Genomic DNA, 14673 nt, shown 5'->3' with positions numbered 1-14673 from the left:
TCCAGTTGCTCTGCATCCTTGTCAACATTTGGTATTATCTTTTAATTTTGGGCCATCCTAAAGAACAGGTGGTGATAAAGATGTGCTTCTTACTTGTGCCCGTCTATTTATGTAACCCCATTTAAAAACTGATCATTTTATTAATAAATTTTTAAAAATCTGAAATATTTAGGAATCTTAAATTAAATGTCTGGCTTGACTTTGCAGATATTTTTATTCTATGTTCCCTCACGAAACTCCCAGGCGCTGTATAGCAAACATAAATCCGTTGTCAGGCAGCAGTAGCACGTTATTGCTCTCGGAGCTTGGCTGCTCGTTGGTGCTCGCAACCACAAAGGTCTACGCAAACCTCCACGGTTTCCTCCAGCCTTCGCGTCACCTTTCTAAGAAATTCCCAGAGGGCAGCGCAGACGGGCCGGGCTCTAGGGCTCCGCGCTCGGTCTCTTTCCGGGAACCGCCCACTACCCAGGGCGCCCACAGAGGGTGGAAAAAGAAGATGACTTCCGGTCTCGCGACCGTCTCTAATCTCGCGAGAAGAGAAGGCGGCCGCCGTCGGCCGAACAGAGGCGGTGGCGAGGGAGGGGGTGTGGCCGGGGAGCGCGAAGTCCCGGGAGTAAGGGAGAGGGGGCGGGGTCGCGCGCCCCTGGCGTACGCATGCGTGCACGCCGTCGGTCGGGCTGGGCTGAGAGGGGAGGGGGCGGCGGCGGCAGAGGCGGCGTCGTTATTTCCGTGGTCCGGACAGTGCGTGGCGGCGCGGGTGACCACGGGAGAAGTAGGTAGGGACCGCCCCTGCGTAGCCATTGAAACCCTGTCGCTCGTGTGTCCAAGAGCCGCAGCCCCCCGCGCGTGTGGCGGGCCCTGAGGACCGCAGGTCACCCTGCTGCCCCGGCCCTCCCGCTGCGCGTCAGGTAGGGGCCGCGGGCTCTCCAGTGCCCGCTGTCGGCCGAGGCCCCGGCCTTGCCCGGTGTTGCCGAGGCGACGATCCGGCGCCGGACGTGCCCGCCCTCCTGCGCGGCGACAGATCTGTCCTTGCTTACGCGCCCAGTGGGACCGGGGCTGGGCCGGGCTGACCCGGGCGGGACGGAAGGGAAGAGGGTGCCCGCCTCAGGTGTGCCCCGGCCCTAAGTCCGGCCGTTGGGACCCTGCGGTGCGTGCCGGCTCCTCATTCCTCCCGGCGAGGTTCTGCCTGGGTCCGGGCCGGCCCTGGCCCGGGAAAGGTCCCAGCGAGCTCTGGCCAGGTGAAGGGCTGCCTTGATTGACTTCGGTAGTTGCCGCGTGGGGTCCTGGGCTGCGAGAGGGGACCCTGAATAGTGCTTTGGTCATTTGTGGCTATTATTGAAAGTTGGAAGCTCTGGAGTTGTTCTTTTCGGGCCAGTGGTGAGATGGTTTGTAATTTTTCTTCTTAAACGGTAGGAAGGCAAAGTATTTATGGGCCCTGGTAGGTGGTGGGCTAATAGTAAATAAGCAGCAGGATTGTTAATTGACGTGAGATTTGATTGCATTAAGATTATTCTTTGCAGTACTGTCCTTAGACTCAGAAGAGTTCTGCTTTAAAGAGTTTAGTAAGACTTCATCCCATACTTAAACAAACACACATTTCTGCAAATACTCTTGCCCAGAAAGCTACATCCTCTCTCTTACATCAGTATTAATTTTACAGGCATAATGGTTATGAAAGCTTCTGTAGATGATGATGATTCAGGATGGGAGCTCAGTATGCCAGAAAAAATGGAAAAAAGCAATACAAACTGGGTGGACATTACCCAAGATTTTGAAGAAGCTTGTCGAGGTGAGTCTGATTTTTGGATTAGAAGTTCAACATCTGAGAGGGGTAGAATGACTATTGTGCTCTCTAAACTTACCTCATTCGATGAAATCAACAGGTGAGTGTGCTTTGTTGAGTTTGTTAGCCACACTTACTCTGTATCCTCTAATTTTAACTTTAAAGCAAGCATATATTTGATACAGCATTAAATACAGATGTTAAGAAAGTTTTTTAAAATTGATTTTTTCTTTCTTTAACAGGTTAGAGAGAGCAGTAATTTCTTAACTGTGGAAAACACTTTGTTAATCTAAAAGATAGTGGTATTTTTGTATGTTTGAGGTTTCAGAATGATCAGATCACATCATTCCTTGCTTAAGATCATCCAGTGGCTTCCCGTTGCAGGTAGAATAAAATCCAAACTCCTTCCCTATGGGTCTATAAAATCTGGTCCCTGTCTACCACTCAGGTTTCATTTATGTGCCACTGCCTCTGCCAGACTTATTACATTGCAGTCACAGGTCTTTCTTATCTCTTGGTGATGCACACCAAAGTGGTTCTCCCAGGTGTTTGCATTTTTTGTTTTCTCTCTTTTAAATTACTTTGCCCCTCGCTTTCACACAATTCTTCTTAAGTGTTACCTCCCTGGTGAGGACCTCAGAACAACCCCTCCTTCTCTCCTCTGCAATTCCACCTCAGTTGAATCACTTTTTATTTTCCTCATACAGCTTATCTTTTTCAGAAGCCATAATTTTCCATTATTTCTTGTTTATTTTCAATCTCACTCACTGGAATATAAGCTCTGTAACCCTAGTACACAGAACAGTTCCTGGCACATAGTAAATTCAATAAACAGGAATAAATGGGGAAATGAACATGCTTGTTGGTTGAGGAGAAAGAGTCTAGGGAGAGACTGAAGAGAAAGGAACAAATACTGGAGTGAGAGCTTGAACGTTAAAGAGAGGATGAGATCAAGGAGATGGTAGAGAAATTGGGGAAAAGCATAGGGATACACTGAGACAGGAAGGACTGAAGTTAGGATGAAGATAAAAGTGTATTTCTAAGTGACAGAGGAGGACTGATGATGGAATTCACACCTGATGGCTGGCTCGTATTGTCTCAAGCAGCTTAGGTCTTTTGATGATAGTTGGGGTGTGTTTGGATAGTGCTCTGAAGAGGAGGAGTAAAGACTTGGGGCAGCTGCAGGTGGAAAGGGAGCCAGCTATGTATAAGCAAAATGGTAAATCATGTGCCATCCTTTGTTTTGAGATCACTTTTTATAGCCTCAGTGAGACAGTGGAAAGAACATAAGACTGGGGGTTGAGTGACTGCCCATATATGTCTATCTAAGGAAGAGACAAAGCAGTGTCAAGTTACAGTGTAGTTTTTGTGCTCAGAGATCTTAGACTATTAAGTGGATTATATCTGTCATCTTGCACTGATTTTAAGTAATCTCTATTAGGGGGCTGTAATTATTAACCTAAATAGGGAAGGTTTTTGAAGGACATGTGGCTTGGATTGGGCCTTAAGGAGAGAGAGTTTTTACGAGGGGAGGTGACAGAGTTATTCTAGACTGAGATGAACTATATGAGTCAGAGTTCAGTGAGGATTTTATGTTAGGGGAATAATAAGTAATTTTGCTTGGCCACAAAACAGTTTTCAATGCTGGGAATTATAGAGGGTCTTTAGTGCCATTGATGTTTTCTGTTTGTTTTTGTTTTTTTAGTTTGAGCTAGTTTTATAGGCAGTAGGAGTTTTTTAATGGATTTGAGCATAAGATTGAAATTTTATTCCCCTTGATCAGTACAGTGGCTTGGACGGAGTAGTTTCTCAGTAAGTAATGAGTAAGCTTTATAGTCAGATATGGGCTGGAGTCCTAACTCTGTCACTTACTAGTTTAGTTTCCTTGGAGTTTAATTAATCTGAATCTTAGTTTTCTACTCTGGAAAACAGAACTTCTTTAGAGAATTTTGGGGATTAAATGAGACAGTGGATATAAAGTACTGGATCTGTAGTAGCATTCAATGATGGTAACTGTTGTTACTCAAGGTATATTTAATTTAGAGTTGAAAGCATATAAAGTTTCTCTACTAGCATAATTTATGATGGATTAGGATGAAAAGAATCTATAACCTTAGACAAGGTTTGCACTCAGCCCAGATTAGGGCATTAAGGCCTTGGACTAGGCCTTGACAGAATGGAGAAGGGTAACATATGAGAATGAATAAGTTCATGTTGCTGGAGGGGTGAAAGAAACATGAGAGATGATGTGTTCCTTAAACTTTTGGTGACTGCAGAGGAGAGTGAGCATGTACACTGCTTCTCAACCTCTCCTTCTCAGATCTTATGGGTAGAGTTCAAAGTGTCTTAATTCGTAAATACAAGATATCTTTATAATTTCCTGTTTTATCTTAGAGATTCATGGAAGAGTTTGCATTTTACAACATGTTTGTTGTTTGAGGGGAACACTTACATTTCATTTATGTTAACGGTCTTTTGCTTCCTACATCATCACATTAATTTGCTATTAGGCAGCTGTGCAAATTTTTATCCTGTGTCTTTGAATCCTGTGGGACATGATGTTCACCAGGGTTGTTGCATACCACAGTTTGAATACCACAGGTCTGCAGAATTTGGTCTCAATGAAATACAACTATAGAGGTCCTCTTAATTTTAGTCTTGCAGCTTGTTTTCATATATACATTCTCTACTTGTTTTTGATTGTAAGAAAAATTGAACCCAAGAAAGCAGTTTAGAATACTGGTGGGAGAGATGTTTTGGCTTGCCTTTGAGTTATATCATAAATTAGCCTTATTTCTTTGTGAAGGAACCTTGAGTGGGAGATAAAGTTTAATCCATGCTTCACTGTGGACAGAGAGGGGGTGGCATGCCATTTTGTGGACAACATCATACCATCCTATTAACTCTTCCATAATTAGCTCTTGCACTGTGTCGAGTGGCACAAATGTGAGGTATCCTTCTTGGAACTAAAAAAATTGATGTAGAATTAACCTTCATATATAGATTTAGGACTAAAGACTGTTGGCAGTTCTTGAGCCTGTGGTATTTATTTTCCCTTCTTGGAATAATCAGATTTGTAGTCTTGATTATGGTTTAGGCTTCTGTTCTAGTGACTTTCTAAAAACTAACTTTGAAACAAATATGGTTACATTCTTTCTTTTAACTTGCAGTAATCTCTCCCCTTTGGTGACAATGTAATGGCATTTGGCTAGACTCTGGTGATTTCTTTAGTACCACAAAATAGTCTGCATACTGATGATGAAGTTGTTTTTAATGCACATTTGTACTTATTTTTTTAGTGGCTCTTTAAAGTCCTGAATCAAATACAAACTTTTAACTTTTATGATTTATTTTATTTCCTACTAGGCAGGTGGCACACATTCCCTATAACTACTCTTGAGGCTCTTATTTTTTTCTTTTCTAAATTATTTGTAATTTAGTCATTATTGTTGTTTTGCCTGATAGGAAATATGTGATTATTTTAAGTAACACTTCTAGGCTTTTTTAAAAAAAAAAAATTATAAATTAATTTTTTTTTTTCTTTTTAGAGTTAGGGTTTTGCTTTGTCACCCAGGCTGAAGTGCATAGAATGCCGTGATCATTCCTCACTATAGCCTTGACTATAGGCTGGGTTCAAGCAATCCTCTCATCTCAGCCTTCTGAGTAGCTGAGACTATAGGCACGTGCTATGCCTGGCTTATTTTGTTTTTTTTGTAGAGACATTATGTTACGTAGGCTGGTCTCAAACTCCTGGCCTTAAGGGATCCTCTCACCTCAGCTTCCCAAAGTGTGGGGATTATAAGTGTGAACCACTGTGTCCAGCTTCTAGGCTTTCCTTCTCTAGGAAACCTTGCCTAATTTAAACTGTCTCATTTTTCTACCTATTCCATTTGGTTTTTCTTATTTAGGTGCTTTCTCAATTATAAACCCACAACTTAGAAATTTCACTTAAACATAAATGATCATATGACATACACTCCTCCTGCTGCTGCCCACCAGATTCCCTTCTCCACACTATGGATAGCAACATTCTCTCCTAGGATGATGGCGCCAGTGGTATCTGGAGTCCAGAAGTAATGCAAAATCTGCCGTGCTGACTTCCATTCTTTTTATGTTTTAGTCTAGGAGGATATGGGCCCAATCTCTCCTTCTGTTTTCTCTCTTTGATGGCTTAGTTTAAGCTTGTCCAACCCACTGCTCAAGGGCTGCATGTGGCCCAGGATGACTTTGAATGTGGCCCAACACAAATTCGTAAACTTTCTTAAAACATTACGAGATTTTTTTTGCGATTTTTTTTTTTTTTTTTTTTTTTTAAAGCTCATCACCTATCGTTAGTGTATTTTATGTGTAGCCTAAGACAGTTATTCTTTCAATGTGGCCCACGGAAGCCACAAGATTGGCATGCCTGGCTTTGTTCATTCCTCGGTAGTCGGTTTTTATTACCAGCACCATTGGTTAAGGCCTTCCATATCCATTCATCTTCTGCAGTTCTTGTTTAGTACTTTAGGAAAATTCCTTTTACACTTTCTCTTGCCTCTTGTAAAACCTGGGATGCTTAAGCTTCTTGTTGCTCTTCCTTTCTTTTCTGTCTTCTCTCACCAAGAACATTTGTAGGTGCTCAATACATATATTTGTTTGAAGAATGAATGAATATTGTAAGGCCTTGTTTCTTCATACTGGAGAATATTTGGATCTGGGATTACAGAAGTTTGAGAACCACTGCAGTGCATAAAATGCTGTCATTTTGGGGGGTTGCCTGTAACCAGCATAATCATGAACCACAAGCATGGACACTGAAATTATGTTGATACTTGATTATAGTGTTATTATCTAGGTGATCTGGAATATTCTGTGATTTTTTTTCTAAGATTATCATTGAACTGATTACATCACTCTTAAACATTATGGAAAAAATACAAATTCTTTGTGAAACTTTCAGTGACATCTTTTTTGCCCCCCACACTCCCATACATGTGGGGTGAGAGTCATTGTTCTAGGAATTTACTGTTTGTTAGCACTTGATTCTAAGAGGAAAAGGATGGATGGATGGAAATTGTCTTGGCAAAAGATCTAGGCAACCTGTAAAATTGCTTTCCTTGTTCTGTGCCATCCAGACTGTTATCAGAGGTGGGGCGTGGGCAAGATGGCCAGCACTGGCATTTATGGATCACTTTAGATTAGTGGTTCTCAACTGGGGGTGATTTTTCATCTCAGGGGACTTTAATGTCTTGAGACATTTTTGATTGTCACAGTGTATATGAGGTGGTGCTACTGGCATCTAACAAGTACATGCCAGGTATACTGTTCATTCAATTCAACACACAGGGCAGCCCCCACAAACAAATAATTACCCTCCTCAAAATATCAATAATGCTGCAAGTTCACCGCATTTAGATATCAAGTTCACTGCATTTAGATATCAAGTTCACTGCATTTAGATTACTTTCAAGAAGGTTCAGCTGTCACTTAACCTCTCAAACCCTGAATTCTTCAGGAAAGGAACATATGGATACTGGACTTAACATCCTTAGCAACTAGCATTGACATAGAGCAGGCCGTGTGAGTGGGCCCTTTGATGCAGTTTGAGGGCTCTTCTGCAGGATTAAATGCTCTTACCAGATTTTCCCTTCATCACGTGTAGTGTATCTTGCTTCATCTTAGGAGCTTTAGTTAATAAAAAAGGAGTCCCTAGAAGATACCACGTTCCACCTTTTAGCTGATTCTTTCGATATTTATCTTGCTGGTTTTGGGCAGCATGCTTTTATACTACTATTTGATTTCCTTCATTCCCAGTTTAGCCTGTATCTATGGACTTAACCCCCTATAGTTATAGGTAGCTACACTGTGGATATGCAAATATTATTCATAGCTGAGCCAAGCAGTAAAACTATTACTACTTTTTCTTTCCTGTATACATCTTCTGTTTTACACAAAAATTTTTACCCAAAAATTGGTGTACTTATCATTAATTCTACTTCAGACTCTTTACCAGTTGTCTAAATCTCCATAAGACATTCAGACTGATTGGATAGCCTGGTGGTGTCATCTCCTTATAGATCTTTCTTCTTATCCTCTTAACTGCAATCTAGGTTTATTGCCTTTTGTACCTAGTATGTAACTTCATTCTGAGATCTTCTTTTCTTCATCAGCCTGGGGTGTCTTTTCTCTCTTGTTATAACTGGACATCATTATTATCTTCTTGAGTAAAGTGCATGGGAGATGAAATGTTTTGAGGCTCTTAATATCTGAAAATGTCTTTTTTCTGTCCTCCCACTTGACTGATATTATGTCTGGGTGCCTTTGAGAATTTTGAAGGCATTGTCCATTGATCTTTTGCTATTGAGAAATCTGATGACATTCTGATACATGTGAAAGTTGTATGTCGATACCTTTATTCTTTTTTTTTTTTTTTTTTTTGAGATGGAGTTTTGCTCTTGCTGCCCAGGCTGGAGTGCAATGGCACGATCTCAGCTCACTGCAACCTCCATCTCCTGGGTTCAGGCAATTCTCCTGCCTCAGCCTCCCAAGTAGCTGGGATTACAGGCGCCTGCCACATGCTCAGCTAATTTTTGTATTTTTAGTAGAGACAGGGTTTCGCCCTGTTGGCCAGCCAGCAATTGAACTCATGACGTCAGGTGATCCACCCATCTCAGCCTCCCAAAGTGGTGGGATTACAGGTGGTAGCCACCATGCCTGGCCTTGATACCTTTCATACTTAAGTTTTTAGGATCTTCTGTTTGTCATCCTTGTCCGGAACTTTCACAGTGGTCTGGAGCCTTTTCACTTTGATGCTTCAGTTCTAGGAAGCATCCTTGAATTATTCTATTTGTTTTTCCTATACTCTCCTTATGGAATGTCTTTTATTTGGATATTGAATCTCCTAAACTTGTTCTATTTTTTTCTTATCCTTTCTTCCCTATTTTTCTTTTATTTTTGAGACAAAGTTTCACTCTTGTTGCCCAGGCTGGAGTGCAATGGCATAATCTCGGCTCACTGCAACCTCCACCTCCCGGGTTCAAGCAATTCTCCTGCCTTGGCCTCCAGAGTAGCTGGGACTACAGGCGCCCACCACTATGCCCAGCTAATTTTTGTATTTTTGGTAGAGACGGGGTTTCAGTGTTGGCTAGGCTGGTCTCAAACTCTTGACCTTGTGATCCACCCGCCTTGGCCTCCCAAAGTGCTGGAATTACAGGTGTGAGCCACTGTGCCCGACCCCTTTTTTCCCCATTTTTTAATGTCTTTTTCCTCAACTTCATCTTCCAGATCTTTCATTGCACTTTTCTTTTCTCCTGCGATGTTTTAAATTTTGAATCATTACATCTATGGCTTGAGTCCAGTTTTCCTCATATCAGATATTTCCCTTTGCTCTGAGTGGTGTAAGCTGTATACTATTGAGCCTTCTTAAGGCTTTAACTTAAAAGTAGAAGTAACTTTAAAAAAAACAAAACAGTTTATCATGTTACCCTTACTTTAGTAGTTTGGTGTCATCTGGAATTGCTGGGATCCCCAAGACTGTTTTGCAGGATATGCAGAGTTGAAACAGTTTGGTGGTAATACTAAAAAGGTACTTGCCTTTTTGACTGTTACTCTCTTATTAGTATACGGTGGAGTTTTTCAGAGGCTAAATGATGTGTGATGATGTCATTGCTCTGATGGCTAATGATAATTTGAAACATTATCCTTCTCATTAAATTTTTTGAGAAATGCTGCTTGGTTGGATAAGGCCCAATTTACTCAATTCTGTAGTGCTATACAAGATCATGATTCTGTGTTCAGTCATTGATCATGCAGGGGGGTGCTTGTACTGTGCTTCGTGAGTAAATTCTTAAGTTTACTGTCTATAAAGTTTATTTTTTTATTTTTATTTTTTTTGAGACGGAGTCTCGCTCTGTCGCCCAGGCTGGAGTGCAGTGGCGCGATCTCGGCTCACTGCAAGCTCCGCCTCCCGGGTTCACGCCATTCTCCTGCCTCAGCCTCCCGAGTAGCTGGGACTACAGGCGCCCACAACCGCGCCCGGCTAATTTTTTGTATTTTTAGTAGAGACGGGGTTTCACCGTGATCTCGATCTCCTGACCTTGTGATCCGCCCGCCTCGGCCTCCCAAAGTGCTGGGATTACAGGCGTGAGCCACCGCGCCCGGCTATAAAGTTTAATAGTGAGAGATACGATTACTGAAGTTCTTCTTTTTAGAGATGGAGTTTTGCTCTTTTTGCTCAGGCTGGAGAGCAGTGGCGCAATCTCAGCTCACTGTAACCTCCGCCTCCCGGGTCCAAGCAATTCTCATGCCTCAGCCTCCCAAGTAGTTGGGATTACAAGCATGTGCCACTGTACCCGGCTAATTTTGTATTTTTAGTAGAGACAGGGTTTCACCATTTTGGCCAGGCTGTTCTCGAACTGTCCTGACCTCAGGTGATCCACCCGCCTTGGCCTCCCAAAGTGCTGGAATTACAGGTGTAAGCCACTGCACCCCTGATTACTGAAGTTCTGAGGAATCTTACGAGTCATCTGGTCTGACCTTTCATTTTACAGATGAGGAAACCAAGGCCAAGAGTGATTGACTTGCTTCTAGATCTGTGGGGTGTTTTTAAGTTTGATGAAGCTATTTGGTACCCATATTTACCCTAAATACATGATAGATTATTATAGCAGTTTCCAAACTTTTTGGTCTTAGGACCCCATTATACTTTCAAAAATTACAGTCTATGTGTGTGTTTTATATATATATATGATTATTAGAATTTAAAACTGAGACATTTAAAAAATATCCATTTAAAAACGATGATGGGCTGGGCATGGTGGCTCACGCCTGTAATCCTAGCACTTTGGGAGGCCGAGGTGGGTGGATTACTGGAGGTCAGCTTCAAGACCAGTCTGGCAACACAGTGAAACCCCACCTCTACTGAAATACAAAAATATTAGCCGGGTGTGGCAGTGTGCACCTATAGTACCAGCTACTCGGGAGGCTGATGCAGGAAAATTGCTTGAACCCGGGAGGTGGAGGTTGCGGTGAACTGAGATCACGCCACTGCACTCCAGCTGGGGCAACAGAGTGAGACACCATCTCAAAACAAAAAAACAAGAAAACAACCCATTGCATGTTAACATAAATAACATATTTTTTTATTGAGAAATAATTGTATTTTCCAAAACAAAAAATAATATGGAAAAGTAGAGTTTGACATTTTTGCAAATCACTTTAATGTCTGGCATAACAGAGGGCAGCTGAATTCTCATATTTGCTTCTATAATTCAGTCTGTTGCCACATGTTGTTTTGGTTGAAGTAGCTGACATAAATCTGGCCTCACCAAATACGTAGTTGAAAAATGGAGGAATCTTCAGATAATTTTGGATATTCCTCTTTGATACTCCAGAAACTTGACAGGTGGTCATTTCTTAAAGGTTAGTTGCAGTCTGGAATCTGAAACCCTATCAATGGACTCTTTATGCTCTGTTACATTAAAATTCATTGCTCTTTCTTGAACTTTGAGTGGCTTTTTAATCCATGCCTGATTTTGTAACATGCATTGCCATTTGGAAAATACTGTTTCAATAAGTAATGCAGATCTTCCAGATTTTTTGTTTTTGAGGCATAGTCCTGCTCTGTCACCCAGTCTGGAGTCCAGTGGTGCGATCTTTGCTGACTGTCACCTCTGCCTCCGGGTTCAAGGGATTCTCCTGTCTTAGCCTCCTGAATAGAGTAGCTGGGATTACAGGTGTGCACCACCACGCCTGGCTAATTTTTGTATTTTTACTAGAGACGGGGTTTCGCCATGTTGGCCAGGCTGGTCTGGATCTCCTGACCTCAAGTGATTCGCCTGCCTCGGCCTCCCAAAGTGCTGGGATTGCAGGCGTGAGCCACCGCGCTTGGCTAGATCTTCCAATTGTTAACACATTTCATTATACAATATTAATAAGCACATTTGTTGTTATCACTACTAATATAGAAAGCTCTTCTAAGTTTTGGGAAATTGTTAGACTTACAGTGGCAGATACATATTTTCCAAAATTTTAGTTTCTGCTTGAAAGCTCAAATTTTATTATTGGCAACAAATATCGTCAGTTTTTCTTGAAGTGACAGATTCATTTATTTTTTTAAAAAATGCCACATTCTCAAGTCTGAATAACATAGTCTGTTGATTGTTTTTGTTTTTTCAGGTAAAAGTAGTGTTCTGTAATAATTGTGCAAGTGTTTTTGTTTTTGTTTTTTGATATGAAGTTTTGCTCTTTATGCCCAGACTGGAGTGCAATGGCGCGATCTCAGCTCACCGCAACTTTCACCTCCTGGGTTCAAACAATTCTCCTGCCTCAACCCCCTGAGTAGCTGGGATTACAGGCGCATGCCACCATCCCAAGCTAATTTTGTATTTTTACTCGAGACGGGGTTTCACCATGTTGGCCAGGCTGGTCTTGAACTCCTGACCTCCAGTAATCCACCTGCCTCGGCTTCCCAAAGTGTTGGGATTATAGGTGTGAGCCACTGTGCCTAGCTGTGCAAATGTTTTTGTTCCCCAAGACAACTGTCTTTCTTTGATATGCAGCAGAAGTGTTTGCTTCCAATTTTTTCAAGTAGAATATTTAACAACTTATGCAAAGTTGAAACTGAGTAAAATTAATCAGGGCTGGTGCTAGGGTGAAGTGAGTGAGGTACCTTATGGTGCAAAATTTAAGAAAGCAAGAACTAAAAGTGAATACATTTTGCTCTATAGGTACCTCAGTTACTGCACCCTGGCCTTGAGAGCAATAATGTTTACTGCTTTATCATGGTTGTTCTTTTATTTTCCCCAGCTTTTTTATTGTGTTAAAATAAACAACATAATATTTACAATCTTAGGCCAGGCGTGATGGCTCATGCCCGTGATCCCAGCACTTTGGGAGGCCAAGGCGGCAGATCACTAGAGCTCAGAAGTTTGAGACCAACCAGAGCAACATGACGAAACCCCGTCTCTGTAAGAAAATACAAAAAATTAGCCGGTCATGGTGGTTTGCACCTGTCGTCCCAGTTACCCAGGAGGCTGAGGTGGGAGGATCACCTGAGCCTGGGAGGTCAAGGCTGCAATGAGCTGTGATAGCATCACTGCTCTCCAGCCTGGGCAACAGAGTGAGACCTGTCTCAAGAGAAATTTTTTTTTTTTAACCAGCTTAACCATTTTTAAATGTACAGTTCAGTGGTATTTAATACATTTGTCTTGCTAACATCACCACCATTCATATCCAGGACTCTTATCTTGTGAAGCTAAAATTCTCTATCCATTAAACAAATGGTAAGTCTTCATCATTCCTCTCCCCATTCTCTGGCAACCAGCAGTCTACACTATGACTTGTTTTCTTTTTTTGAGACAGAATTTCACCCTGTTGCCCAGGGTGGAGTGCAATGGCACAATCTCAGCTCACTGCAACCTCCGCCTCCTGGTTCAAGTGATTCTTCCACCTCAGCCTCCCAAGTAGCTGGGACTACAGGCACCCACCACTATGCCTGACTAATTTTTGTATTTTTTTGGTAGAGATGGGGTTTCACTACGTTGGGCAGGCTGGTCTCGAACTCCTGACCTCAGGTGATCTGCCTGCCTTGGCCTTCCAAAATGCTGGGATTACAGGCATGAGCTAGCACGCCTGGCCCTATAGTATTATTTTTGACTACTTTAAGTATTTCATTTAAGTGAACTCATACAGTATTTGTCTTTTTGTGCCTGGCTTTTTTCACTTAGCATAATGTCCTCGAGGTTAGTCTATGTCGTAGCATGTCAGAAGTTCCTTCTTTTTTAAGACTGAATGATATTCCATTGTATGTGTATACCATGGCTTATCATTCATCTGTCAGTGGGCACTTGGGTTGTTTCCCATGTTTTAGTGCTTGTGAATAAAGCTACTGTGAACATGAGCATACAAGTACCTCTTTGAGACTCTGTTTTCAGTCTTTCTGGGTATATGCTCAGAATTTGAATTGGCTGGATCATATGGTAATTTTGTTTAAATTTTTTTTTTCTTTTCCTTTTTTTTTTTTTTTTTTTTTTTTTTTAGAGACAGGGTCTTGCTCTGTTACCCAGGCTGGAGTTCAGTGGTTCTGTTGTGGCTTTCTATTACCTTAAACTACAGGGTTCAAGCAATCCTCCCACCTCAGCCTCCCCAGTAGCTAGGACTACAGGTGTGCACCACCATGCCTGGCTAATTTTAAAAGATATTTTGTAGATATAGGGTCTCACTGTGTTGATCAGGCTGGTCTTGAACTCGCGGGCTTAGGCAGTCCTCCCGCCTTGGCCTCCCACAGTGCTGGGATTATGGGTGTGAGCCACTGCATCTGTCCTGTTTTTAATTTTTTAAGGAACTGCTATACTGTTTTCCACAGTGTCTCAACCATTTTACAAACCTGCCAGCAGTACACAAGGGTTTCAGTTTCTACACATCCTTATAACACTTATTTTCTGCAGGGTTTGTTTTTTTTTTTGTAGTAGCCATCCTAATGTGTGTAAGGCGGTGTCATTGTAATTTTAATTTGCACTTTCCTAATGAATAGTGATCATCAAGGGCATTCTTAGATTGAAGAAAATTTTTGCCTTTTTTTAGCCATAAGTGCATGGAAGTGCAGAGTACATGATTAATTTAGCTTGGGGCCGCTGTCTTGATTTGTGCTGAAGCTGCAGCAGTTTTGCCCTCCAGTGCCTTTTTGCCTTCCTGTCGTCGTTTTTGCATCATTAGTACAGGTGTCAACACAATAAAAAAAGACAATGAATGTTTTCGTATGATTATCAAAGTAATTTTAACATTGCAGGCTCCTGGGTTCCCAGATCACTCTTTGGGAATTGCTGGATTACTAGTATGCTTTCTATGTTTTGTTGTTTTGTTTTGTTTTGTTTTGTTTGAGATGGAGTCTTCCTCTGTCACCCATGTTGGAG

At 41.9% G+C, this 14673-nt stretch overlaps 1 protein-coding gene across 6 annotated transcripts in view; it reads left to right on the top strand.

The window, feature by feature from the left end:
* The first annotated feature begins 644 nt into the window (after nucleotides 1–644).
* LOC105498761 (N-alpha-acetyltransferase 35, NatC auxiliary subunit) overlaps nucleotides 645–14673 on the top strand; it is an 89499-nt gene continuing 75470 nt past the window's right edge. Inside the window, exons 1-2 of one of the 6 annotated variants that reach the window (XM_011771084.3) lie at nucleotides 645–776; nucleotides 1661–1789. In XM_011771084.3, the coding sequence (XP_011769386.1) occupies nucleotides 1666–1789 (124 nt within the window). In that variant the 5' untranslated portion in view covers nucleotides 645–776; nucleotides 1661–1665. Of the gene's footprint in view, nucleotides 909–1072; nucleotides 1386–1660; nucleotides 1790–14673 lie in introns of those variants that run through there. The other 5 variants (XM_011771083.3, XM_011771085.2, XM_011771088.3 and 2 more) reach the window with 5 other exon arrangements.

Source organism: Macaca nemestrina, chromosome 14 (genome assembly GCF_043159975.1).
Source record: "Macaca nemestrina isolate mMacNem1 chromosome 14, mMacNem.hap1, whole genome shotgun sequence".
Taxonomy (NCBI): Eukaryota; Metazoa; Chordata; class Mammalia; order Primates; family Cercopithecidae; genus Macaca; species Macaca nemestrina.
Note: the sequence above shows the minus strand (reverse complement) of the source record. Positions and strands in the feature narration are given on the sequence as shown.